Below are 26,771 nucleotides of genomic sequence, written 5' to 3' on the forward strand. Positions count from 1 at the left end.
TGCCACATTGGGGCCAGAGTGCTCAGCACGTTGAAGGATCAAGCCTTAAATCGGTACACCTGGACTAGTAGTAGTCAATAGCTAAGAGCTTGTTTTGAAGGCATCTGGACCAACGGGCAGCTTCTTATGAAAAGAGAGGTTGGTTGTGTTTCACAGGCAAGATAGACTTAAAAACAGTACAGAGATGTACTGAAAGATTCAGTTTGCACAAAGAAGTAGCTTTTTCATTGCCTGTAAAATGTCAGGAAATAATAAAATCAGTAGCAAGCAATCTACTAGCAATTCTATCCCCCTAACCTTTCTATAAGAGCAAAACAACTTCCTGTGTGCCATAGCATCCAAAAATGTTTTATAGAGCAAGAAAACAGAGTTCAACTTTTCAGATAGTTGATTTTGTTTTGCATAATGCATTTACTGCTGCTGTCTGCCAGAGTAAAATTTACTGTTGCCAGAAAACATAAAAACTCCAATGTACTCTTCGACAACACAGAGTAAGCTGCTGCATGTAAAGGAGGTAAACTTACTAAAAGCCCATTTGGAAAATGCACAGTTGATCTAAGAGGGACACCAGTACCTTTTATTCTACCTTTATTCAGATAACAATTGTTTATCTGGTTTGGAAAACAGTGCCAGTGGGCACCATTAAAAAGCAGTCATCATTTACTAAGTGTGTTAGATTAACCCAGCTTGAATTATGGCCTAGGAGTGTTTGTACAACAAAACAAGATTCAGTCTTTAGTTGTGAGGGTCCACGTGTTTTTAAGATAAACAAAGGAACATTTTTATTTTTACAGATTGTGATGAAAAAAAAATTGTTTAAGCAGTTGGCCAGAATAGCTCAGGAGACTGGTAGTAATGTCTGGATATTTTCACCCATAGTTCCCAGTTCAATTATATCCCAAGTCAGTGGATACCAAAAACTCCCTACAATTTGATAGCAGTTTGTTGATCTATGTGAAATGAGCTGCAAATCTCAGTTCAGCTACCAAAGTACAGGAAGCCATAATACCAAAAATATCATCAGTAGCTGGCAACCAGGTTGACAGATTCAGCAAATAAAGATCAAATCAGCAAGAGGATTGAGCTACCGTTTCACTTCTAGAGATGGTCCTTCCACAACATAGTTGAAGTATGACAGACAAAGGGAAAGACATGTGTGCACGTGTGTGTGTGTTTAGGAGCGCACTGCTGCTCACCATGCTACAACTTGTTCTGTACTTAAAAGTGGGACTTCAGTCTCCAGGGCTTTCCAACACTTTCAGAAAGAATACATGTAAAAAATACGTACTCTTGTAATAATAGTTTGGCAATAATTAAAGTCTAGGTACTGCTAAGTAAACCTGGTCTGTGTGCGTGTGTAGTTTGTGTATGCATGTATAGTACATACTGTATAACAACTGCTTCAGAAAATTGCATGACTGGTATTCAAGTAGATTGAATGCAAATGGAAAGTATATTTTAATTTTCTTCCTTAAAATAATACTTAGACTTATTCCTTTTGTTCTATTTACATTGTTAAAATCGTAGGCCCAATTCAGCAAGGTAACTAAGCAGATGCTGAACTTTAAGGTCATAGGAAGCAATTTTTTGAAAGTGTCTTCACCTATAGCATCTCATTTTCTTTTGTCCTTTTCATTGTTTTTATATCTGTTTATACCATTGTTTTTCATATTTCATATCAATACCTATTGCCAAGCTACTGCTCTCCTTTCTGTATGATGTTCTGTGACCCCTTATTGTTGTTTAAGAAATTGTCCTCTTTGAGGAGGTTCAGTTTCAGCCTTTCCTTGCTGTTATCTTAGATTCCTTACATCTGTCTGTGTCAAGTGGAGTCTGTTTGGAAAGTAATAATTTTGTGTGTGCTCTTGGCAAGCAGAATCAAACTCTGTCACTTTCTGTTGCGCTTAACACACTTTCTGCCTGTCAGACCTCCACAGACCTCTTCAGTTTCTGTTCGTGTATCTTTGGAGTGCATGAACCTGTGTTATTACAGCCTGCCACTTTGCTGATGTTAAAAGATTTGGTCACTGCAAAGCAATTCATTGTTTTCAAAAAGTTAGTGGCACATAAACTTCTCCCTCTTCCTCTTTTTTTGTAGTACAATGTATGTCTGTGGCTTTCAATCTTCCCAAACTACTGTGCCCTTTCAGGAGTCTGATTTGTCTTGCGTACCCCCAAGTTACACCTCAGTTAAAATCTACTTGCTTACAAAATCAGACCTAAAAATACAAAAGTGTCACAGCACACTGTTACTGAAAAATTGCTGACTGTCTCATTTTTACCATATAATTATAAAATAAATCAATTGGAATATAAATATTGTACTTACATTTCAGTGTATCGCTTCTCGGATCCTTAGAGCTCAGATCAAGTGTAGTACATAGAGCAGTATAAACATGTCATTGTCTGTATGAAATTTCAGTTTGTACTGACTTCACTAATGCTTTTTATGTAGCCTATTGTAAAACCAGGCAAATATCTAGATGAGTTGATGTACCCCTGGAAGACCTCTCTGTACTCCCAAGAGTCTGCATACCCCTGGTTGGAAACCACTGGTGTATGTTGTTGATTGAATTCCTGATTTCAATTATATTTTTCCTTTACTTTTGCCAGATAGCTTTTAATAAACTACAATACCACAAATATCTATCCTATCAACATGGGCCTAATAAGCAATCCATAATTTAAAAGTTTTGTTTTAGACATTAGGCTTTAAATAACTCCCTTGTACATGTAACGAAAAAGAGAGTTTGCAGGTCAGGTATTAAAATTACACTACAACATTTGTACATCATCAGTAAGTATATAGTAAATCTAAGGGATGATTTATCCCTCCACATGTATCCATGCATATCTTGAAAAAATCAGCATTTCTGCTGCTGCACATGTGCTCACTTGCTTATTTTGTAATGTATGTAGTGATGTAGGCCACTGTGTGATTTTGAGTATCTCAGTTTTTGGAAATCAGACACGTTGGGACCAGGGCCAGTGCAACCATTTAGGTGACCTAGGTGGTTGCCTAGGGCACTGGGATTTGGGGGGCACCATTTTCTTTGACAGCGACCACAGCGGCCGGATCTTTGGCTGCCTCGGTCTCCGCCGGCATTTAGGTGGAGGGAGCTGGGGCAGGGGAGCGCGGGGAGGGCCGCCTGCAGCAAGTAAGGGGGGGCAGCATGCAGGGGAACTCCCCGCCCCAGCTCACCCCTGCCCCGCCTTCTCCCCGAGCACGTCGTGGCTGTTTCACTTCTCCTGCCTCCCAGGCTTGCGGCGCCAATCAGCTTAGGCGCCACAAGCCTGGGAGGCGGGAGAAGTGAAGCGTCGATGGTGTGCTCGGGGTGCTCATGCTTGTGCGCAGAGCAGGGGTGAGCTGGGGCGAGGGGGTGCCTCAGGGCAGAGGGTTGGGGGCAGGGAGCTGCCGCAAGGGGGGCGCCTCAGGGTGGAGGGGAGAAGCTGCCGTGGGGGGCGCCTCAGGGCTGCGGGGGCATGGGGGAGGGCGCAAGGTGGAAGTTTCGCCTAGGGCATGAAACATCCTTACACCGGCCCTGGTTGGGACTGATTTTCAAAAGTACACACCACTTATAACCCCAGTTGAAGTCAATGGGTACTATGGATGTCCAGCAACTTTAAAAATCCCAAACTCAGTGTTAACTCTTGAAAATGTAGTACATACTATACTGTACATTGAAAGAACAGGAGTACTTGTGGCACCTTAGAGACTAACAAATTTATTGCAGCATAAGCTTTCGTGGGCTACAGCTCACTTCATTGGATGCATATAGTGGAAAATACAGAAGGAAGATATATATACACAGGGAACATGAAACAATGGGTGTTACCATACACATTATAGGGAGAGTGATCAGTTAAGGTGAGCTGTCGTCAACAGGAGAGAAAAATAACTGTTTGTAGTGGTAATTAAAATGGCCATTTCCAGCACTTGACAAGGAGATATAAGGAACTGGGTGCGGGGAGATAAGCATGGGGAAATAGTTTTACTTTGTGTAATGGCCCCTGTATATATATATATATATATATCTTCCTTCTGTATTTTCCACTACATGCAGCCGATGAAGTGGGCTGTAACGCACAAAAGCTTATGTTACAATAAATTTGTTAGTATCTAAGGTGCCACAAGTACTACTGTTCTTTCTGCGGATACAGACTAACACGGCTGCTACTCTGAAATCTGTATACTGTACATTGTGTATCAAAACCACGCTTCAGATGCTAAAAAGTACAGATAACTGGGGAGCCAAAAGGATGTATCCTTCCATCAGTATTAAGTATTATACTTATGTTCATTCTCTTTCTCTCTCTCAAGCGATTTGATCCGTTCTATTTCTGAATATGTTTTTGTCACTGTAGTTGCACTTTTTTCTTACAATAGTGGTAACCCATGAGCAGGGCAGGAAGGCAGCATTTGAATGTGTAAGTGACTCAATATTAAATTCAGAATTTAGTCACATATTTCCTGCAAATCTATTCCCAACAAAACTTTAAGACTGAAACTCTTTGAATTTGCTCAAGGAATTACAATGAACTGCAGTATGTACTTGTTACTCTCTAGTTTTGACTTACAGATCACATAACCATTTTAAGGCCTCAATTAAAGAAAGCATTTACATAGTTCCTTAACACCATCTCTTACAGTATGTAAGCATGCGTTCAATGTTCAATTTAAAGAAGTTCAGTGAGACTTATGCACGTTCATGGTCTCCTAAATTAAGGCCTTACATTATGAATGTCAGGCTATGCACTACTTTACAACATATGGAGCCAGATCATGTGGCAATAGATTTCCTTTACATTGCTGTAAATTTTCAGTAAACACATAGACTTTGGTGGAGTTGACACAGAATTTTCATAAGTATAGATGATATCAGAATTTGGTCCATTTTGTACATATGGTCAAATGATCAAGGGACAACCTATGAATGTAATTCCATCTACTCCTGAAAGATTCCTTGTACACAGATAATGCTTTGATGCCAGACTCTCCCAGATAAACTTTTGTTTTCTTGATGAGAGAAAATAAACATGGTGGGTCTTTGAGCTTTAGATAAACAGATAAGATATTAAATGTATACAACTCACTAGACCCCTACATTTGTTTTTAGGTTCAATGGTAAATGGATGGGGTTCTGCGTCTGATGAGGACCGTAACTTTTCTAGTCATAGATCTAGTGTAGGTAGCTCCTCAGATGACTCGATCTTTACCAGCGGCAGTTTTGCACAAGCACTGGTTGCAGCAGCAGATAAAGCTGGGTTTAGGCTGGATGGAACCAGCCTGACAAGAACAGGTTTGTAGACTCAAAGTTGATGCTTTCTGCATGGTCTCTTCCTTTTCTTTCTCTTCTTCTTTTCAGTGAACTCAAGTCTCACTCAGAATTTATTTAACCTGCATGGAATAAGGAGGTTGGACAGTTTTTTTTCTGCATAGCTTTAATCAAAACCTTCCACTGTGTTTTAATTTTAGTACTCCGAAGCAATGAATAGCACAAGCTTTTAATCACCAGCTTCAATCTGCTATTTCCCTTTACTATGACTCCACTATGGATTTACTGACATGTGCTCCCTTTTATATTGCAGCAAAGAGACTACTAATTTTGCCATGCAATTTTTGATGATTTATTTTTTGCAAAATCTTCTCACAATCAATAATATTTCTAGTGATGAAGAGCACACTTAGTCATTACCTCCATTACTGCTATTCTAGTGCATCTCTTTTGCACAATGTGTTTTCTGGGAAGGCTCTCTAAGCATGGGATGAGCTGGTGTAAGTTTATCACTAACAGCCTTATTAATCAGTTGCTTTAATGGCACTTATTGGAATAACTTATTATATTTGGATTTCAGGATATTAATTAAAAATATATCACCTGCATCTACAAGTTAAATGTAAGAGTGGCAAAATGAGTATTGCTTTTGAAAACAACACACTCTTTCCTTCTGAAACAAATGAAGAGTAAATATAATTTACTTTATGTGATTTATAATTCACAAGCCTCTTATGTGTCATGTTTCACATGTTCATTTTTAGCAAAAAAAAGAGATAAGTAAAATGTAATAAAAATGTTCTGGACACAGCGAGAATTGATTTGTGTATCCTGACTTTTATCTAAAAACAACCTTTGCTGTTTAATTAAACTGACAAAAACTAACAGCACAATTTTAATTAGGGAACTTTTTTGTTGTTGTTACACACTCATTTCACATTTCTGCCTGCAGGTACTACCCTGTTTCCATAACTTTGGAACTTTTAGTACCATTCTCACATAAAGTTTGCCCTTTAGTACATTATTTGCATTTAGGAAAGTTGCCCATAAACATAGAGGCTGATCCTGCAGTCTTTATGCATGCAAAATTACCTCAGTGACTAGATGGCAAATACCTTAGAAATGGAGAAAAGGTTTTTGGCACTCACCCAAGCCACTCACAAAGACAGAGGGTAAAAATTCCTGGCTCCATTGGCATCAGTGGGAGTTTTGCCATTGACTTCAGTGGAGCCGGGATTTCACCCGACTCTTTAGTTAAATTCATCAATGTTTAAAACAGTTATTTCACTTTTAAAAACAGACAAAGCTCTCCAGTTGCTCCTCTGCAGTTGTGAAACATTGATTTGTTCAGTCTGTCTTTTCATAGGGAAATAAATAAATAGACTGCCTGCCTTTAGACGTGCCAAAATATGGGGAGAATTTGGCCAAAATATCATTTAACACTGATTATTTTGCTTGAAGAGACTCTTTGAAAAGCCTTGTGTGAGAGCACCACAACTTTTGCATCCTTTCTAGTTTTTGTGCGCTCTCACTGGGACTTATTCAAAGTCCATTGAAGTCAATGTTGATTTAATGTTGTGTGGATCAGGCCCATTACGAGGTACAGGCCCTCTTCCCCTCCACATGCACAAACTTTAAAATGTATTATTTTGTAGCATAGCCATGCAAGAAAGGTGCATCTTTCTGGTCAAGTATTAGGAGTGTCCAGCTTGAAAAACACTCAATTATTTGATGGTGGTATTATGATTTATCAAGTGATTGATGTGCATTTTAAAAATTGCATGCTAACATATTACCTAATTGATGAACCATTACAGTTTAGAATATGCCAAAGTATCCCTTATCATCACAGGACCATTATGGCAAAAGATTTTTGTTCTCTGTGGGTCTGATGCAGCAAGCAAAAACACTTCCTGGGACTTGATATAGTTTAATGACTATATGATACTTTTAGTGATACCTCCTGGGCCATGTCTATCAAACAATATATATTTATGCATTTTTTAAAATGCATATTACCTGATGCACCATAATGACTCTTCACAGGGCATTTCTCTAGCTGAGAAGAGGCAATATTCTTTATGACTGTCATTCAGGGGTGTTATCTCAAGGCCTGATTCTCCACTACCTTATACCCAGTGTAGTCATTAACACCTCTAGCCAAGTGGGTGTAAAATACCATCACTGGTGCGACTGGCACGTTCTGATTTGGTATCATCTTACACTCACTTTTCATGGGTGCCTGTGACTATGCAGGGGACAAGGCATTGGTAATCGGGACCAAAGTATCTCTCCTTCATGACACACTCATTCAGGTTTCCAGGTGCTGTTGTGCTAATTGTCATATAGCTCAATGATTTGGAGTATTTTTTTCTTCTCATTTTTATAACACCCTGTAATGGGATGATTATATCACTAATACAGTCAGTCTGGCACAATTGAGCAGATTTTACTAAAGAGACAAGAATAACAGATATGCTACAGGTCAGATCTGAGGTGCAATGAAAGAATTGTGCTGGGAAGCTTGCACATCACCTGCCTGCCCTGTGTACGACTCAAGTCAGTACTATTGTTAGCCCCTCTCTTTTATAGGTACTTAAGTCAATCACAAACATGTCATATATTTTTTCCAAAGCCTGCATGCTGAATTAAGGGTTAGACTTATACCCATGAAAGCAAGAGAATTCACTTAAAGATGAAATTTCATCCTAGATTCAGGGCTTGCCTACAAGGTGCTTTAGTCTGCACCAAATTTTAGTCCTCACTAACATCTCATGCACTGACTGAACAGTGTGGACTGTACTGGTGTGCACTAAAAGTTCCCAAGTGCTCATTAATGTAGTCCCGTTTCAAACAGTGCTACATTAACATGCACTAGGAAACTTTTCCTTTAATCTCCTCTGGTGCAGATTAAAGTTCCATGGAGGAGGTTATTTTTACACTCCATGGTATCTACGTGCTGGCGGGGTTTATTTTTACAAAACATCTGTGTTGCAATATGGAGTGAGTTAATGATGGGATTTCAGACTCATCTCTGAATTTCTTTTCCTTACAATTTTTAAATCAAATCCTCACTATTTTGGCATGTATTTGTTTCTGGTTGAATCTATAACTAGGAAAAATAAGAAATCAAATGCTGAAAAAGCAATTCTTGCATGTACAAATTACTAAAAATCAATCTTTGGGAGATTGTGGGAGAGATCTTGATTCCTTTGCACCACTCCGGCAGTGCAAAGGGCTGTAACACTCTACCAATTGGCAGATAAAGATTCCCTTGTCATGGAGGAAACCCCAGATGACAGAAAGCCAACATAGCTATCTCTAATCCTAAAAGACCCCACCAGAGTAGGGTCTGTGCTAGGGCATGGCTAAAAGAAGGGGGTGTATTTAGAACTCTACTGTAGTCCAGTAGAGTTCCTGCAAGCATACTGGCTCTTTGAGGGATATTAACAGCCAGTTTAAGTTAGAGCAGCCCACAGTCATCTCTAAGTTTTTCACCAGACACCAAAACCACTCCCAAGCAGCCTGGGAGCACAAAGATGTCATACAGCCATCTCATCTCTCCTATCAAGTCCTGTGCAGTTTGGCCAGACCTAAGCACTGATCCTTCCGGGTTTAAAAGAAAAACAAGATGTTTGGTTGCCTTAACACATTCAACTCTGGATACAATTAAAGAAAATTAGAATAACCACCAATTCAAAACAAAGTACAATGTTAAAATTCCTAAGGTACTTGTTACAGATGTCAAATAAGCGAAACAAGAATAAAACATTCTGAAAAGATTCCAAAGGGATCATCCAATCTTAATAGGAAATAAGCCAATGTATTCAAAAGACTTTGGAGAATTTGATTGAATTTATATATACATGTAAAAAAGAAATGAATAAAGCAACTGAATTGTCATCAAACAACCCCTGCTGTGATACTCTTGAATGCCCCATTAGAATAGAGTCAAGCAGAGGAGGGGTGTTTTTTTAGAGGAAGTGTTTCTAGTGTAAACAGATCTCTGAGTAATCAATTCAGTTAGCCAACATGTGTCCAGAATAAGTTTTTACATACACGTGCATACTCACAAAATAATAAAAAAATGGGGAAATCTTTACAAAAATAAATGTTCTTGCTCTTTGTTTGTTTGGGTCCATAGATCTATAGGCATGAGTTAGTATATATTTTGTAAAATCAGCTACATTAGTGTCATTGGCATTACACCACATATACAGTACATTGGAGTCACGAAGCTAAGAATCTGACCCAGTATATGTTTGCTATACACAGAGAAAGATGATATAGGGTGAATAAATGTTATATAATTGCAAAACTATTTTATCCCCCTGCAAGTGTAAGAAATTATTCTGAATACATCTCTTTAGTATAAAAAGTAGACATGAGTTAAACAACATATAATAGTTTTAACATAATGGTTTTGGAATGGTTTTAGTTAAATATAATGCTGAGTTTCCCACTTGGCTTATTGTGGAGTATTTTAAAATGATTGTCATCTGTGGATATTTCAGCAGGGCTCTTACTTTATCTTGATCATCATCATTAATATTATTAGTATTACCAGAGAGCCTAGGAACTCTAGTCATAGACAAGGACCCCACTGTACAAACACAGAACAAAAAGATGGTCCCCGCCGCAAAGGGTTGACGATTTTCACGTGAGCGCTGAAAGGAAAGATATGCAGATCAGACACATGAGAGCACAGCTTACTTCATTGCAATAACTTTTTCCATTTTGGTTTCCTTTTTTTTCCTCTAGGCAAAGCATACCCTTCCTCTCAGCGACCTCGGCCAAGCAGCCCATTTTCAACTGACAGTAACACCAGTGCAGCCCTGAATCAGAGTCAGAGGCCTAGGCCTACTAAAAAACACAAGGGGGGTAGATTGGACCAACTCCCATTGCCTCACCGCAGGGAGGGAATGACAGACGGTAAGTTCTTTGGTTTGAAGTCAGCTCCGTAGTAGTACTGATATGTTACATTCATGCAGGACTGAAAAAAACGTAGAGTGTTCCCTTAAAGTGTGTGTGCTCCAATGAGCTATTTGTTCCATGATGTAAGATCTCTAAGTTGTCAAGTGAATAACGTTGAAATGAGAGCTGTGCAAAACTTGGTTGATTCATCATTGAGCAGGACTTCAAGCAAACCTTTCTTTGGTTCATCTATGGATGGGTTAACTCCTCTCAGGTTTCCAGAAATGTCATTGCAAGTCACATCTAAAACGACTGAATTTCATCTGCTTTCACTCCAAAACCATGACTTTAGCCAATGTATGGAGGTAACACTATTCAAATGAATTTCCCAAGAACAAATTCAAAGTGTGCCGTGCTGTGTTCCACTTTGCTCATGCTCTTTGTGCCACCCATACAAAAGGTCCATATTAACCCATGCCATGCTTTCCTTGCCCACCTATCCCACTGCTTGGTAATGCTATCCCATTCCTGAATTCCACTCACCTCCACGCCCTAGTGGCTCTGTCTTTCTCTTCAATTCCCTGACACCGCTGTTTCTCTCTAATCCCCTCTTCCAACCTGCAAATCCCTGGTGGATCTGTTCCTTCTAATCAATTGAACAACCACCTCTCCTGTTATTCCTACCTCACTTACACTTCTGATGAGCAAAAGAAGCAACCACCATCTGCTACTCCTATGTGTGGCTGTCTTACCACTTTTGCTGCTCTCATAGCTGGCTACTGTAAACGCTGAAGGATTTGGAGAGGACAGCAGGCAAACAATCAGCTTTAAAAGAGCCATCAGCCATTTTCACCACTCCTGTAATGAGGGTGGGGAGTGGATGCTCTCCTCATTTTTCTGGTCAACCCTTCAGTCCCCCCTGATGCTTTGCAGCTGCCCTCTCTTCCACACAGGCAAATCAGAGACAGAAAGAAGGGCATCCCCTGAGGCTGCATTTTTCCCTATTTCAGTTGGTACCATAGGATCAGCTGAACTTTGTGGTCCCTCAAACAATGCTTGGGTGGGATTTATGCCTGTGAGTCTGTGTTCACTCAGAAATGAGTCTCTTCTTCTTTCTAATGGCTAGTGAGCCTTGACAAATCTTCCAGCAAATGCAGAAGTCAGGTGGTGTGTGGTGTCAGGTTCTGTTATGAACATTTCTCGGTGCTCTAAATCCATTAGTAAACTCTTCCATTACTTATTTATTTAATAAACTTATAAATTGCAGAGCACTGCAAGCTACATATTTTAACTACACTATACCCTCCTGGCTGATTTTAAATTTACATCTTTAGTGAAACATAATGCTTGACAAAGCCATAGAAGAAGAATCAGAGAGGACGTACATCTAGTGACTAAAGCAGTGGAGCTGGAGTTAGCACTTCAGTTACTTCCTCATCTTTGCCACTGACTTGCCCAGTCTTTGCCTCTGCTCACCTTTGCCTATGCCACTGTAAGGAGGATACTCACACCCTGATTGCAAAGAACAGCTCATAGGCTGCAGCTTTATAAAAATCACTCCTGGGAAAAACAATGAATGGCCAGATCTTGCAGAAAGGGGTGCCTGCAGCCTACCTTCCAACCATATGCTGTGCCTTCATCCAGTTGATGACAGCCTAAGAGCCTGTTTGACTTGGCCATGAAAGGCAGCCAGCACTCTACACTCATAAAGAGGGTTAGACTAAGCCTAAGCCAACTCTCCATTAATCTCTGCTTGGGGTTTGTGCTAAAGAATCTGAATCCCTGTCACTCAATTAGGCGATCAGAAGACAAGGCCTTCACCCCCACCACCCACCATTTCAATTATAAATTGGCTTGCAAATTTATGATCCAGCCATTAGATATTGCTAGTGGTGGTTGGCTGGCATCCCACCAAACCAATCAGTTGCTGGATATCCAAGATAAATATGTAGTACCTGACATCAGAAAGATGAATCCCATTGGGATGGAACAACTAAGATACTAGGCAATACCATCATGTACCAGGGTCTCCCCTCTGAAATCCCCTCATTTCTTGGTTTACAATTTTCTTGGAGATATTGATCTTAGGAAACGAGTTGACTCCCCTCCATTGTGCTATGGAGATGAATCTAACCATACTAGCCTGGCCATAGGGAAGTGGGATTGTAAATCCATCCAGTCTCTCTTATTCTTTGCTGGTAGCCCAAATCCCAACCTGTTGACTGATTACTATGCAGTGATTTTATATTATGTGGGGTGCTGCCACCACCATTGATTTAGACACAGAGCAGAGTGTGTGGGCGGGAGAGATTAGCCTGCTGTGAAATGGGAACGGGCTCATCATGGCTCCAGATGCAGTGAAACCTTTATATAGGCTCAGGGAAGACAGCAGAGCGTGTCCGGTGAGCTTAACTAAGGCTAAAGGTAGGGGGAAGGGATAATTAATGCCACAGACACAGGAAAAGAAGGGAGGCAAAAGGGTTACCACTAAATGCAAAACTTCTTTTAGAAAAGGGAGGAAAGGGTGTTTCTTTCCCAGCCAGTCCTGAGACAGAGAGCAAGCAATTAGCCAGCTCAACACTAAATCAGGCCATGACTGGCTAGTAGGGCCATCAGTGCTTACAGTCCTCCCCTGCCAGCCTTTGTACAACATGGGCTCCACAACCCTCAACTCAGGGTGGGACCAACCTATATGGATTCTCTAAGACAGACCTACCCTACTTCCAAAAATGTGTGAGACTGCCTTCAAAAATAAGTTATTTAATTTGCTGATATCATCCAAGGATTTCAAAGTCCTTTACAAACATCAATATTCACATCACTGCTGTGCAGTAGGCAACAATATCCATTTTACAGATGGAATTGCAGGAAAGATGAGGATGAGTGATTTGCCCAAGGTCAATCTGCTGCAGGTCCAGGAGTTGTGTCCAGATCTCCTGATTCCCAAGCTGTACCTTAACAACAAGGCTTTCTTCCTCTCCAGTGTTTGATTAATGAAAGTTTAAGTGCATTGGGATAGTCAGATGAAAGGCACTGTATAAAGTAAAATACTGAAACAATTTTTGAATTTAATGAAGTTCTTTTTCTGTGCTACTGTCTGTTGCAGATTTAAAATTTACACATTTGTTGATCCCTATTATATTTATTTTGTTCATGTGAAATTGTAATAGTTCTATGCTGGAGAATCAGATTCCATATTACAAACTGCCTTTACTGAATTCCATGGACTTTCAAATAGAGGTTGTAAGTTACAACTTCAATAATCTGAATTTCAAATTGCATAAGCAGATGCCAGTGTCGTGATTCTTGTAAGGTAACTGGTTATGATTGCAGTAAAATCAATTATAAGGAATGCCATTTTGGAAGCCAACACTATAAAGCAATTTTAACATTGGCAGGCTCCCATACCCCTCCTGTCGTCCACCTACAATAACTCAAACACAGTCGTTGGCATAGAAGGTCACATTTATATTCATAACTAAAAAAAAATCAAATAAATTAACACTGAACATAAAGTATACACCAAGCCCACTGACAGATTATTATAATATTGTGCTAGCCAGAAGAGAGAGGTCTCAATCTGGGGGTTGGCACCTCATTCAAGAACAAAGGTGAAGTGCTGCTACCAGATATAACTCTCCTGTCCCATACATTGACCTGTTGTCCCAAATAACCAGCATTTTCTCATTTAACTATGCAAGACAGAAGTGCTGATTGGGAAGATGTCTCATCAACTTTGGAGACAACACTGCCCCACACATAGGAAATGCAAGTATCACCTCTACTATCAAGGACATGGAAAATGAGAAATCTTACCCCATATAAAACTGAAACACTGCCATCCTTTTAAAATAAATCTGTTGACCAAGACCTCCTCATCAATATGTGAAAATTGCTTCAGCCCCTTTATAGCTACAACCCTGAGACTCCTCTCAGGTTCCAAAAGCAGAGGAATAATCCTTCATACTATCCACTGCTCCTGGTCAAGTTCCAATTAAAAGTTTTCAAATGCTGTAATTTCTGAAGGGTAAAAAACAAAAGGATAGAGCTTCAGCTGGTATAAACAAGCATAACTCCACTGGAGTCAATTGAGCTACACAATCTGAGGATCTCTCCCAACATATCTGTAAAATGTTCCCAATACAATTAGTTGAACCATAATATAGTACATAACAATGATGAGCTACAGGCTGTTCTTCATACACTAAAGATAGGCAACATGGGGCAGCTTCTCAGGGGAATGTCAGAGGCACTTCAATTTTTTTTTTTAATTCCTCACAATCTGAGTTTGAGGCATAAAGAGCCACTGTCTCTTGTTTTCCTATTGTATAACTTCAGTCAAAATTTCACTTTTTGAGCTATCATTTTCCAACTTTGATCACTGTCTCAGGATTCTATATAGTGAGAAAAGTATGCTTATCTAGTTCAAAAAAGAACTAGATAACTCTATGGAGGATAGGGCCATCAACGGCTATTAGCCAGGAAGGGCAGGTATGGTGTCGCTAACCTGTTTGCCAGAAGCTGGGAATGGGTGACAGGGGATGGATCACTTGGTGATTACCTGTTCTGTTCATTCCCGCTGGAGCACCTGGCATTGGCCACTGTCGGAAGACTGGATACTGGGCTAGATGGACCTTTGGTCTGACCCAGTATGGCCGTTCTTATGTGCTTATGCTTTTTTCATCACAAACATACTTTGAAACCTCTTTTTTTGAACAGTACTACCACTTTAGTGGTTTAGTATATAAACTTTGAAATGTAGCATACAAGTTATTCTGAACATCATGTGACCTTCAGTGATCAGTTGAAAATTTGTTTTGATTTGAGTAAACTATATGTTCTTTAAACTTATGATGTGGCTGAATTTTTTCCAAAATAGCAAGTTTTGACTGAACTTTTTTTCTGAAAAAGTGAGATTTTTTTTGGAAAAAAATATTCCTCTTATTAAATAGTTCTGTTTAAAATATATTTTGAACATTTATAATAATTTATTGTCAGTGAAGACACATTTTTAAAATAACTTGATATTTTGTGAAATTATGTGAAATTTGGTGGGATTTGATTGAATTTTACTTTTAGATTTTGAGTTCATTCAAAACTGAAACTGAAAGTGAAACTCAAGGATGGGGGCAGAGAGGTATGTCCCAAACAGACTGAAACAGAATAAACTGAGTCAAATATAATGGATTAATTTTTCACAACTTGACAAAATTCCTTAACTGTTGCTGAATGAGGCAAGTACAGTAGTATACATCATGTATACATCAAGGAACACAAATTGTAGCTCATATTCTACTGATTTCATGGAAGATTTAGTAGCACAATTGCTGGAGGGAGAGGCTAGTAGTGAGAACAAATAAACTGCATTTCTGACTAACATGCATTTCCTTTTTTTAAAAAGTCATAATAAGTGACTCAGATCCTTTTATTAGGGGACATTTTTTTCTCTGCGGTTTCAAACAAAACATGTTTCAATTAAATATTAGCTTGTTCTAAATCTTATTCACATTTTTTAGATCTTCCACCACCACCAGATCCGCCCCCTGGTCAGGGTTTAAGGCAGCAAATAGGCCCTGGCCAGCGTGGAGGCTCGGCAGAGAGAAAAGGAAGCTCTCTTGAGAGGCAGCATACTTCCAACATAGATGAAACAAAGAGCTCATTGGATCGTCAAGCTAGAACATCATTAGAGTGGCAGCGACAAACCCAGGAATGGATAAGCTCCACAGAACGTCAAGAAGATTTCAGAAAAGCCCAACATAAACAAGCATTTGGATCAGGTGTGTGTGCTGCACAAGTCAAAGAAGTGTAGACAGCTTCTTGAAACATTTCCAGTAGAGGTTTATAACTCACTAGAATATAAGATCACCTTAAACCAGTCGTCCCCAGCATTGCCAAGACTTAGAAGAATAAATACATTCACCCCCTAAGCCAATGCATTCATTACACTATTTAGGGAATTAATAATATTGTCAAATGTAGCAGCAAAAAAACAAAATCTGAACTCTGTTCTTGGTGGGCAAAGCAAGAGGAACGGCCTTTTAACTGTTCCCCTTTATAAATGTATTTAATTGTACATGTAAGGCCACATATAGCAGTATCTTCAACCAGCAACTGAATTGGCACTAGCTGTTTTGCATGCCTACAGAGGGCTGACCCTCCTTAGCCTAAGCCATTTTTTCCCCACTATATTTATAGCATCCTTTCCTCTCTACTCAAGTATATGACAAAATAGCCTTCCTCAGTAAGGCCTCGATTGATGACAATATAGACTTTATCTGGGAACTTGTCTTTGCTGATTACTGAGCTTGACTTCTAAATGGATCTCAGGCCTGTAAAACCATGTACAGGAGGTGAGATTGGACTGGAGATTCAGCTCTACAACATTCACAGATTCCTTCAGTTCAGCCACTAACAGCTTCTGTTTCAGGACACCTAACTATTTTCCGTAACCTTTGTCTCACATCTTAGTCCAGTGCTGATAAAATAGAACGATGCAAGGGGACAATTGCACAAGGAACATACAGCATAGAAGCAAGGCATATACAGTTCTTTTTTCTAGGGCCATGCTGGACCCTCATGCATGTACTAAATTTACACAATGACACTGGCAATAAGTATTTAAATCTAATTCTCATAGCTAATCTCATACCTGTAAAAACAATGATATGGGTAGGTGTACCTGTCCTGGAGCAAGGATTTCTGAATGGTCCTTTTCTGATACCTGTATGTTATCCTCCTTTATCTGCTTCTCAGGACAGCCTCAGAAGGAAAATGACTGGTCTCTTCAGTTCTAGGCAAAAGCAAAAAAAATGTTAATGTCTGGTTACAGTTGCTATGTAAATATGATAACCCATATTTTAATAAATAACAGGAATATGCCATTAAAAACAAACCAAAACAATCCTTCATTAGTATGGACAAGTGAAAGGTCATTTATATGTCTGTTCTACCACCTTTGCAGTACAGATGTTTGTTTAAAAACAATATTAACATGTGAGATTTCACCTGGTACAGTCCAATAACAACCTTAACTCTGACCCACAAGACATACTTACAAACTTTTTCTACATATACACCTCTGATATACTGTATGTATATCTGTTATGTGAAGCTATATTCAGGGAAGCTCCTCTGCTACCAAACTCAAAATTCCACAGCAACAAGGGTCCCCATCTCTATTTCTAGTAAATGTGCAGGAAGGCCTGATGAGGATGTTAACTATTATGTAACTTAGGGGGTCTACAGTTCTAGGGCTCTCAGACCTCACACCTGAGTCAGAGCCAAAACCCATTGAGTACAAAGGACTGGTTCCCACTGACTTCAGTGAGTGTTGAATCAGGCCCCACAGGGGTTAGAGTGATTGCAGAGTTCCTGTCCTGTGAAACTTTACAGATGCAAGGCAGTTGGCTTTCCCTCATGCATACCTTAGGAGGTACATTGGGAGCTGCTGCAGCCCTCTCCTTCAGTGTGAGACATACAGAAATCTGTCTCCAAATGCTTTCCGTGATGGCCAGTAGCTGAATGCAAGGTGCTTCACTGAAGCTGTGCCAGCATTTTTCACTGTGCGTGTGTTTCTTGTCTACTCCAATTTCTTGTATTGAAGCATTCTTTCTCCGTATTCTTTTCTCTATTAGGTTTAACAATGGATACTCATGTATCATTTTTATTACGTTAATTATGAGTATATTTTTTTCTTGAAATCTGTCCTGAACTATTTTCCCAATTAATGATGAAGTTCATTGGGAATCCATTCACCAGATAACAGGGTTAGACACTTAACAAATATTTTCAAAAGAAGGCATTTTTAATTGTTGTCTTTCTGAAAAACTGTTTGCTCAATTTCCTTGATACCATTCAAAACAATGTCTATTGTTACTGGGTGTTAGCCTTAATATTTTGAAAGCATGACTTTTAGTTTGAAAGTGAGTAGTCATAATCTGCTTTACAAAAGAAAGCTAATTGCAACCTCTTTGCAAACACTTGCATATAGCAATATATATATATATATATATGCATGTTTTTATTCTTCTGCTATATCTATCTATAGATAGATAGATAGATATAGCAGAAGAATAAAAGAACATGCATAAGAAACCACAGTAGCTATAACCTCCCTTCCATTCTTCCCTCATCCTACCTTCCCCATTTCATTGCTTTGACTCCGTGTATCACGTCTACATTTGGACCTGGGTCTAACACACACCTGCATCTGTGGCAAATTGTGTTCCTGAATAGTGTCATTGATTTGGTTCAGAAATGAAGTCAGTGGGAGTACTCACATGAGTAAAGTTGTGCACACGCATAAGTGTTTGCAGGATCAGAGCTTGAAATTGTAAATTCTTCAGGGCAGAGGCCATACATACTGTACCTATAAAACACCAAGCCCACTTTGGGTGCTGCACATATAAAACAATAAGGAATCTGGCTGAGTACTGAATACATTCTTCTTTTTTACATCGATTGACCTATGCAATGAAAATTTTGCTGCATTTGTCAGATGATTTATTCAATGAATGACAGTTACATTTATTAACATATTTTAAAGTACTGTAATAGCTGTAATAATAACCCTAATTATATACGAAGAGATTATTATTCTTTCTATTGTAGGGTCCCACCTAGGACATGGTCAAAATGCCATTGATATCAAGGGCATAGCCCCCATTGACTTCAATTGTGCAGAACTAAGCCCCTAATTTCATGTATTTTTCAAAAGAGCATGAGTAGTCTAGTACTGGAAACCATATTTTCACTGATGACTTTTGAGCGTGCTCAGGATCACTAAGTGGAGTAACAGCAGCAACATACCTAAATGTGATATGCTCAGCTACCCCAATAATAGGCACACTATGCAAATCAGATTAGAGTAGTTTTGAGAACAAGGAGAACATTGTGGTTGTCCAGCTCAGGTGGGTCATACGAACACCTGTCTGGACAAACGAACACCAGTTTTGTAGATGTAAATTAAGGCCTTGGTTCTGCAAAGAGAACCACATGGGCAGATACTGAACTCTTTGCAGGATCAGGACATAAAAAGCTGTTTTTGGGGTGGGGAAATGTCCTTCAGAGCTGTTTTGGGGATTTAGACAAATATCTTCCAAGTTCTAGACTGTTTGAAAAATCTGACTTATTTTATATTGTTATTGTTTATTTTATGAATTACACATTTCTCAGGCCACATCATAACATCATATATTCTATTAAATTATTGTAACAGTATAATAGGGATGGTGGTTGTTTCTAAATATTTCATTTCACCCATAAAAGTGCTGGAATGGACTATTCATCAATGGACTATTCATCAAAACCTTAGTCTTCATCCCAAAACTGGGAAAACAAACCAGTATATAGTATATTTCATTCTCCTAAACGTCTCCATTCTATACTCTAGAAATGTGTCCAGCTTTCTGCTAAACTGATTTCCTCTACTTCTGTTTATTGCTGCCTTTGCAGGTTGCTGCATATTTCATCCAGCTGTTGGAAGGAGTTTCTGTCTGACTCTATTGTTAGGGTTTGCTGTGAAAAGAACTGCTAATAAAATGTAAAAGTCATTGATAGCTAAATGCCACCTTTCTATGTCTTTTAAATGTTTGCTTACATTTCAGCAAGGACAAGCACAATCATAGCATATGAAGCGGATATTCTGCAGTGCTAGTATTCTAGATCGATGGGCACTAAGATTACGGAAGAGAGTCAAATATAATCTCTTATCTCCCTTTTCCTTTTCCACTACTCCCTCTCTATTTCTCCCTCCCTGTCTCTATCCGCCATTAAATACGATATGCCTCGCCCAGTTAAATGGTTTAGCAATAGGTAGAGGGGAAAAAATCTTAACCCTAATTCAGGAAAGTTCTTAAGCAAGTGAATACTTTAAGCTTGTGAGTTGTCCCATTGACTTTAGTGGGGGCTACTCATGTATTTAAAGTTAGGCATATGCTTAAGTACCTTGCTGAATTGGTGCTGTAGTTATCAAGTTCTCTTCCTCAAGATTTAGTCAAGATGGCCAGAGTGCTGCATGTACAAAAATAAAAATAGTTCCACAAAATAAACAGCCAAACTCCTCAGTTTGAGAATCAAACCAATTCTGTTGTTTGCTGCTGCTACTGTCACTACCATGATGCCCAGAGGACCCAATCAGGTTTGAGGCCCTGTTTTGATAAGTGCTGTACAAACACAGAGGTGCAAGCCTATCCCCAAAGAATTTCTGTCTCCCAAGACGCCTATTCTTCCAATCCTTCATCTGCACAAGAGGAGGGGTAAACTGAGAGGGGCATAACCCTTTGTTCAAAGAAGACCATGTAGTGCCCCTGAAAGAGTGTCACAGAAAGATTTACTCCTCCACAAATATTTAAGTAATAGAATTATTTGTAAAATGAGATTTTTCCAATGTACTTTCTATGGTTGGAAATTACTGAGCTCCAGGAAGCTAATTAAATTAGCTGATACCACAGTTCTTTATCTAAATTGATTGAAGTGGTGTTACCATAAGTTAAACTAAAGAAGAGGAGAAAAAACACACTCCTAGAAGCTTAAAGGAAAATATAATCATTACATTATTCTGGAAATTCTATGTGCAGCTATTTCTATTAAGCAATCTGTAATTCATCTGCTATTTGTTCACAATGAATCTCATTTTTATAATTAATGCAAACTAGTTTATAAGTTTACATGCAAACACGTTGGTTTCATTATCTGTGGAAGCAGTTTAGGATGCACATGGAGGCTTTTTGCTATTACTGCCATATCATAAGGTAAAATAAAATAAAAAAAAACTTTTCTAAATGTAATATACACTGGGTGAGTTTGATATCCACACCTGGATAATGCTGTTAATAATATGTTTATGATTTTGTGTTTTCTAGAAGAGGCACTGGTGCCATATAGTAAGCCCAGTTTCCCATCCCCAGGTGGTCACAGCTCTTCAGGAACAGCTTCTTCTAAAGGATCGACTGGACCCAGAAAAGGCGAAGCCTTGCGAGGAGGTCACCAACGCAATGCTAGTGACCTTCTTGATGTAGGATATATGGGATCAAATAATCCAGGACAGTTTACTGGTGAATTATGTAAGTGTCTTTCTTGCTGCAATTCAAATGTAAAAAAAAAAGAAAAAAAAAGAACAATTTTTTATTAAAATTTTCATTGACGCAAGATTGGACTCCAGAGAGTGAGAAGCTCAGTTTGTCAGTCAGATATGATTCTGACCCAGATCTCTGTCATCTCTGAGAGGTCACTTCCTTGTGAAAAAGGCAAATGATTGAAATGTATCTTTCTGTGCCTTTAGATTTATCTTAGACTTCACCCTGCAACATGATTTTTAATCTGTGTTAGTACTGTGAGTCATGCCAGGGTCATCTATTTAACACATCTTTGAATCTATGATGCTAGTGTAAAGGGAAACACATCAGGTCAGCTGATTAGAATTACTCGTTACCCTTTAGAATTTTTTGGCCAAATTCAAGTTACTTGACCTGAAAGTGGCATTGGTGATGTTGTTACAGAAGTGCATTAAAAAGAGGCCTTTGTTCTGGCAGGCAAACTTATCACTCCCTTTCTTTACCCCCTCTCTTTCCCATTCAGCTTTCTCTCTCTTCTCTGCCCCCTGATTCAGTCTCCCTTTTGCTCATCACAAAGAAAGTGGTGCCTCCCTTTTTCTCAAGTTCCCCCACCCAGCAGAACTCCTTCCCAAATTTGTTACCACTATGTATGTCATACCTGGTACCATGCTGTGTATACTCACATGAGACCTCAAAGACTGTTAGGTCATAGAAGCTGACCTTTTAGTAACAGGGACAGCAAATACTGTGGTGTTCTGGCTGCCTGAGAAACACAGTGAGAACACACCTGGGCCCAGAAGTCTTGGAGGAGGTTCTGGGACTTTCTCACCACATCAGCAGCTCCTTTAGAGAAGGCTGATACCTGACCCCTGCTGATGTTTGTCAGTGCAAAGCAATGTCAGTATTGGATTACCCAGGGCCAGAAGGCTCTCCTATATATAGGGTATCTCAGGTAGGCCTCCATGTATGGTTGCATGTAGATTACATATATTGTACACCCTCCAGCACAGGTATAAATAACAGTGTAGACAGTAAGGCACTGCGTAGGTGAGTAGAATAAAGATACACCAAAACCTCCAGGTATGTATCCTACATGGCTTTATTCATGCCCAAGAAGTGCTTCCCCCAAACTACACTCCTATTTTTAGCTGTGTAGTGTCCCTCTGCCTCCCCACTGCAGGAGCTTTTCCCCACCATTGGGAAAGACTTTGGCAGTAGAGAAAGGCTCTGAGATCTCTCTGCTGCTGGAGTCTTTTGGCAAGGCCTTCCGCTTGCCAGAGCCGTCCACTGATGCATGTAGCTATACACCATAGTATGAATGCAGCCTGCTTTTCACAGCGGCATGTAGTTACACCTATGCTACATGCTGTTGCCAGTGTAGACAAGGCCTTAGGGTGAACCGTCATGCAACCAATGCAGGGAACGTGGCCGGAGGAAGAGGGATGTGGCTTGGACTTTGCTATTATTCTATGGGCCCCAGTTTCCATGACGGTGCCATAGGCAGCTAGGAGTACAACCCATCACAGGGTGACCCCAGGATCAGAGGAGTGCAAAGGTGCCTTTAAGACATCTTTGCATCTCTCTGAGCTCTGCCAAGCACACCTCCGTTGTGGATCTGACCCATAAAATTGGTATCTCACTCTAGTAAAGATTATGTTAATTTCCACATGCAGTGCAATTTAAAAGCGACACAATTAGAGAACACTTGAAGTACATAACTAAATAACCAGGTTTTACTTGATATCCAGTCTGAGCCCCAGGTTTGACTTCAGCACAGATTTTCCATTTGAAAAAGATATAGCGGTCATTTAAAAATATTAAGTATGTTGTTCTTTCCCACTTATGTATATTTTTCACTTCTGATCACTGTTTCTCTCTCTAGTAAAAACAATAAATAGGGTACTATTGCAGTACCAGCATAACAGATATTACCTGGACAGCAATTGCAGTGTACTAACATAATATTCTTTCAGACCTATTCAAATAAATGTTTCTTAGATACAATCAACCCTGTAACTATTCCTAATCCTGCTTAACTGTACCTACACCAGATTCCTCCAGTAATATCTGAGCAGATACTCACCAGAAGGAGTCCCTTTGTCAGTGGAGCTCTGCAGACATGTTGTCTACCTATGTGGATCAGTCTGAAGAAGTAAGGCCTTAGTTTCTGGTCCAAAGCCTGGTATGTCAAGGGATAGACTTTCACTGACTTCAGTGAAATTTGGATCCAGCCCTAGGTTAGCATTTACACTAGTCCCATTAAACAGTTAGGTGAGGATTCCCCCCCCCCAACACACACACACACATACATACACATCCCAGTGGACTCTCAGCACAGGCACTTCACTCCATGAGGTACAGCAGAGAACCAGACCCTCGATATTTACTTGCAGTTACCACACAGTGGTAAGGCAGAAACTCCTGACCTACACGCACACAGGAAGACATATTTGTTATCTTTAGTACAACTGGTGGTAAGTGTGGAATTTTTTAAGTCAACCACTTGCAATTTTAAAAGCAATTTTAAAAAATCCAAAATACGTTTATGAGATGTGCTGTGGTACTGTAGCCAGAGGATTTGTTTTATTTAGTGCATTTTTTCTCTTTTTCTTTCTATAGAGTAGTTGAGAAGAGACATCCCAAGCTGCTCTGAAGGACCATCAGGTCTGAACTCATGGAAGTGATGACACTAAACAGTGCAATGAACATTTTCTTTATTTATGTACTATTAAAAGAACTGTAAATGCAATGTAAAGACACACAGCCACACATATCCCACAGATACTTGTGTTCGTCTCTTTAATACACCATCCACCTTAAACTATTTCTTGTCAGGAGTATATAAAAAAGAAAGAAAAAAAAATCACCCTCCAGGATGAAAATGATTTCCCTCTGTATATAATTTCTTTTGTTGCATTGCTATGCAAGCTCACCTTCTTTTTAGCTATGTTCATATTATTGTCTGTTCTTATTGGTCTGTTGTACTATATGTGAATTAATAGGCTGTGGTGCCATATATTAACTTTTAATTGTGTAACTTTTATGTTTAAAGTTTGCACTGCAATTTTATTTGGTGATAAGCACAAAACTCTACTCATTGTGACATGAAGAAGAAGAAGACTGAATGTGTGAAGAGCGTTTTATGTGCTGTAAGCTGTGTTGGATAATGCTGGATGTAATGGAGTATGGTAAATGGTTTTCCATTGGGGTGTAGAAATAGGAAGATGACAGGCAAAACTGATGTTAGCAAAGATGTCAGGGACAGAATTAAATCTTTTAATAACAAGCAACATAGTTGCTCTTACTATTTAAAAAAAAAGGGGGGCTGTCAAAAGATGAAAATGTGAGTTTCAAGAGTGAATATGAAAAAAGTGACTACAGAGTTGAACTGTGACCTCTGAATAGAACGCTAAGCTTCTCAACTCTTAGGATCAGTTTTTACCTGCCCAATATAATTAAATAATGGAAGGGGGGAGGGCGGGAAAACTTGCTACAAATAAAAGAAATTAAGGTGTTTCACTAAAGCTGTTTTTATGTTACATTTTAAAAAGAATTACCATAATTAATCTCTCAAATCCAGCATGTAATGCAGAAATTCCCCCAGGAAAAAGAAACAATATAAACTCTGGGATTACCTAGCAAATAGTTAAAGATGCAATTTATTATTGAGACATATTCAAGATGCTTCTGAAAAATGAAATATGTTGGAGTATCTTAGTTCATCTTTCCAATACATGTACAGTAAAATAGAGGATAGAGCTGCACCACTGAAATTCATTTACATGAGTTGTTTTTTATGCAGTCTAGAAACTTTTGTGTTTTATTAACTGAAGTCCTCAATAACTGAAGTTGATTCCACGGAATTTGCAGCAAAATTCTTAGTGTTTGAAAAAGAAAGCAATGGTAAAATTATATTCAGTTTGCAGTAAATATTTTTCTTTCAATGCAATATGTTCTCAGAAATTGGATACAAACAAAAAAAACTTTGACCTACTTTTAACGTGTGAATTTAAACCCTACTATAATAACAAAGTAACGCATGTTTATACACTTTTTGAATAAACCAAACTCTGTAAGTGGACATTATTAACAGCATCCTGTCTCATCATTAGTTTTCATGACTTTCTCTAGATTTTCTGCACCTCCAAAATCCCTATGAGTAATTTTTTCAAACATTTGTTAGAATATGCTACATGTATTGTATACCACATTCATTCAATACTTAATTTAAATATTACATTCTACAGGGTTTTTTCCTATTAATCACCTAATCATGAATGCAAGTTTGCATTTAAACACCCTTTAAGTATATCCTGTCTATGTTGTTTTGTATATCGCCTTGGAGTTCACCAGTATTAAGTGAAGTACACTTTTAGTGATGGCAAAGTCCTCGGACAAGTAAATTACACTGCTAAATATATGTGCTTCTTTTCATTTTGTTTAATTGTTCCATTATACAATAAAACACTACAGTTTTCAATTGTATTCAGAACTGTCAAATATCAAAAACTGGTATTTAAACTTTTCTTAAGGTCAAATCCGTTACTTAGATGGTTACAAGACAAAAACAAAATGTATGAATTTATTTATATATGTAACCAATGAATATATGTAATTTTCCTGCTGATTAAATGAATATAGTTAAAGCCATTGTCTGTAAACGTACAGAAATATTCAACAAAGGTAAAAAGGGCATCAGATTTATGCTGACTCTGATATGTGAAGATACAGATTCTTCAGCACACTTCTCAAATTTTGGTTCTCTGGAAACATTTCAATATGATTAGAGAGGATTTTGATTTGAACACTTGACCTGAGCTTTGGTGGAACACCTTTCTCATTATGTTCTATTTTAAAATTGGAATAATGAGAAGTTGACAAAAGCCATCCCAATTACTTTCAGATATGTTTTATCTATTCCACTGGAAAGTAAATGTGTGTCAGTATTAAAGCTGTGCAGTATCATGATATTCACTACCTTGTCCATCTGCTTCTGTATGTTTTTGTTCATTAATAATTTGCTTACAATATTACATAACAAGTTGTCCGTGTGTATCTCCAAGTGTCTCCATTATCTTACAAGTGATCTTTTTTTCCCTCTTTTCTATACAGTGTACTTCCAACAAACCACAATACATATTTTTTAAAATGCAGTTTAATTTACTATTTTTAAAAAAATATTATTTCTGGTTTTTAAACCGAAAACATTTATTGTTAATAATGTGCTTTTTAAAAGGGGATGTTGTGGTGGCACATAGTTTTCCAATTTGTTTTTTTAAATTTGTTTATTGACTACAGCTTGTTCATGAAAAAGTATGACCTCTTAATGTGTTTCATTGGTATTGTTAGTGCAGCAAAGTTTAATTGCCATAAGAAGTTGGTTAATAGTATTGTCGAGCTGTGTATTGTATATTTACTGGGGAAAAAAATAAAACACATTCACATTTCAAATTTATGTTAAAATAATGTGAGTAAGGAGTCAATATGTGAAAAGAGTAAATAAACGTAAATAACCTAAAAAAACCCC

At 38.6% G+C, this 26,771-nt stretch overlaps 1 protein-coding gene across 16 annotated transcripts in view; it reads left to right on the top strand.

Moving 5' to 3' along the window:
- ROBO2 (roundabout guidance receptor 2) overlaps positions 1–26,386 on the top strand; it is a 620,357-nt gene extending 593,971 nt beyond the window's left edge. For 5 of the 16 annotated variants that reach the window (XM_039529402.1, XM_039529431.1, XM_039529411.1 and 2 more), the window contains 5 exons: positions 5,118–5,300; positions 10,038–10,208; positions 15,707–15,967; positions 21,053–21,253; positions 23,864–26,386. In XM_039529402.1, coding sequence (XP_039385336.1) covers positions 5,118–5,300; positions 10,038–10,208; positions 15,707–15,967; positions 21,053–21,253; positions 23,864–23,865 — 818 coding nt within the window. In that variant the 3' untranslated portion in view covers positions 23,866–26,386. The remainder of the gene's footprint in view (positions 1–5,117; positions 5,301–10,037; positions 10,209–15,706; positions 15,968–21,052; positions 21,254–23,863) is intronic. The other 11 variants (XM_039529445.1, XM_039529456.1, XM_039529473.1 and 8 more) reach the window with 3 other exon arrangements.
- The last annotated feature ends 385 nt before the right edge of the window (positions 26,387–26,771 follow it).

The sequence above is a fragment of the Mauremys reevesii genome, linkage group 1 (genome assembly GCF_016161935.1).
Source record: "Mauremys reevesii isolate NIE-2019 linkage group 1, ASM1616193v1, whole genome shotgun sequence".
In the NCBI taxonomy this organism is placed as follows: domain Eukaryota; kingdom Metazoa; phylum Chordata; order Testudines; family Geoemydidae; genus Mauremys; species Mauremys reevesii.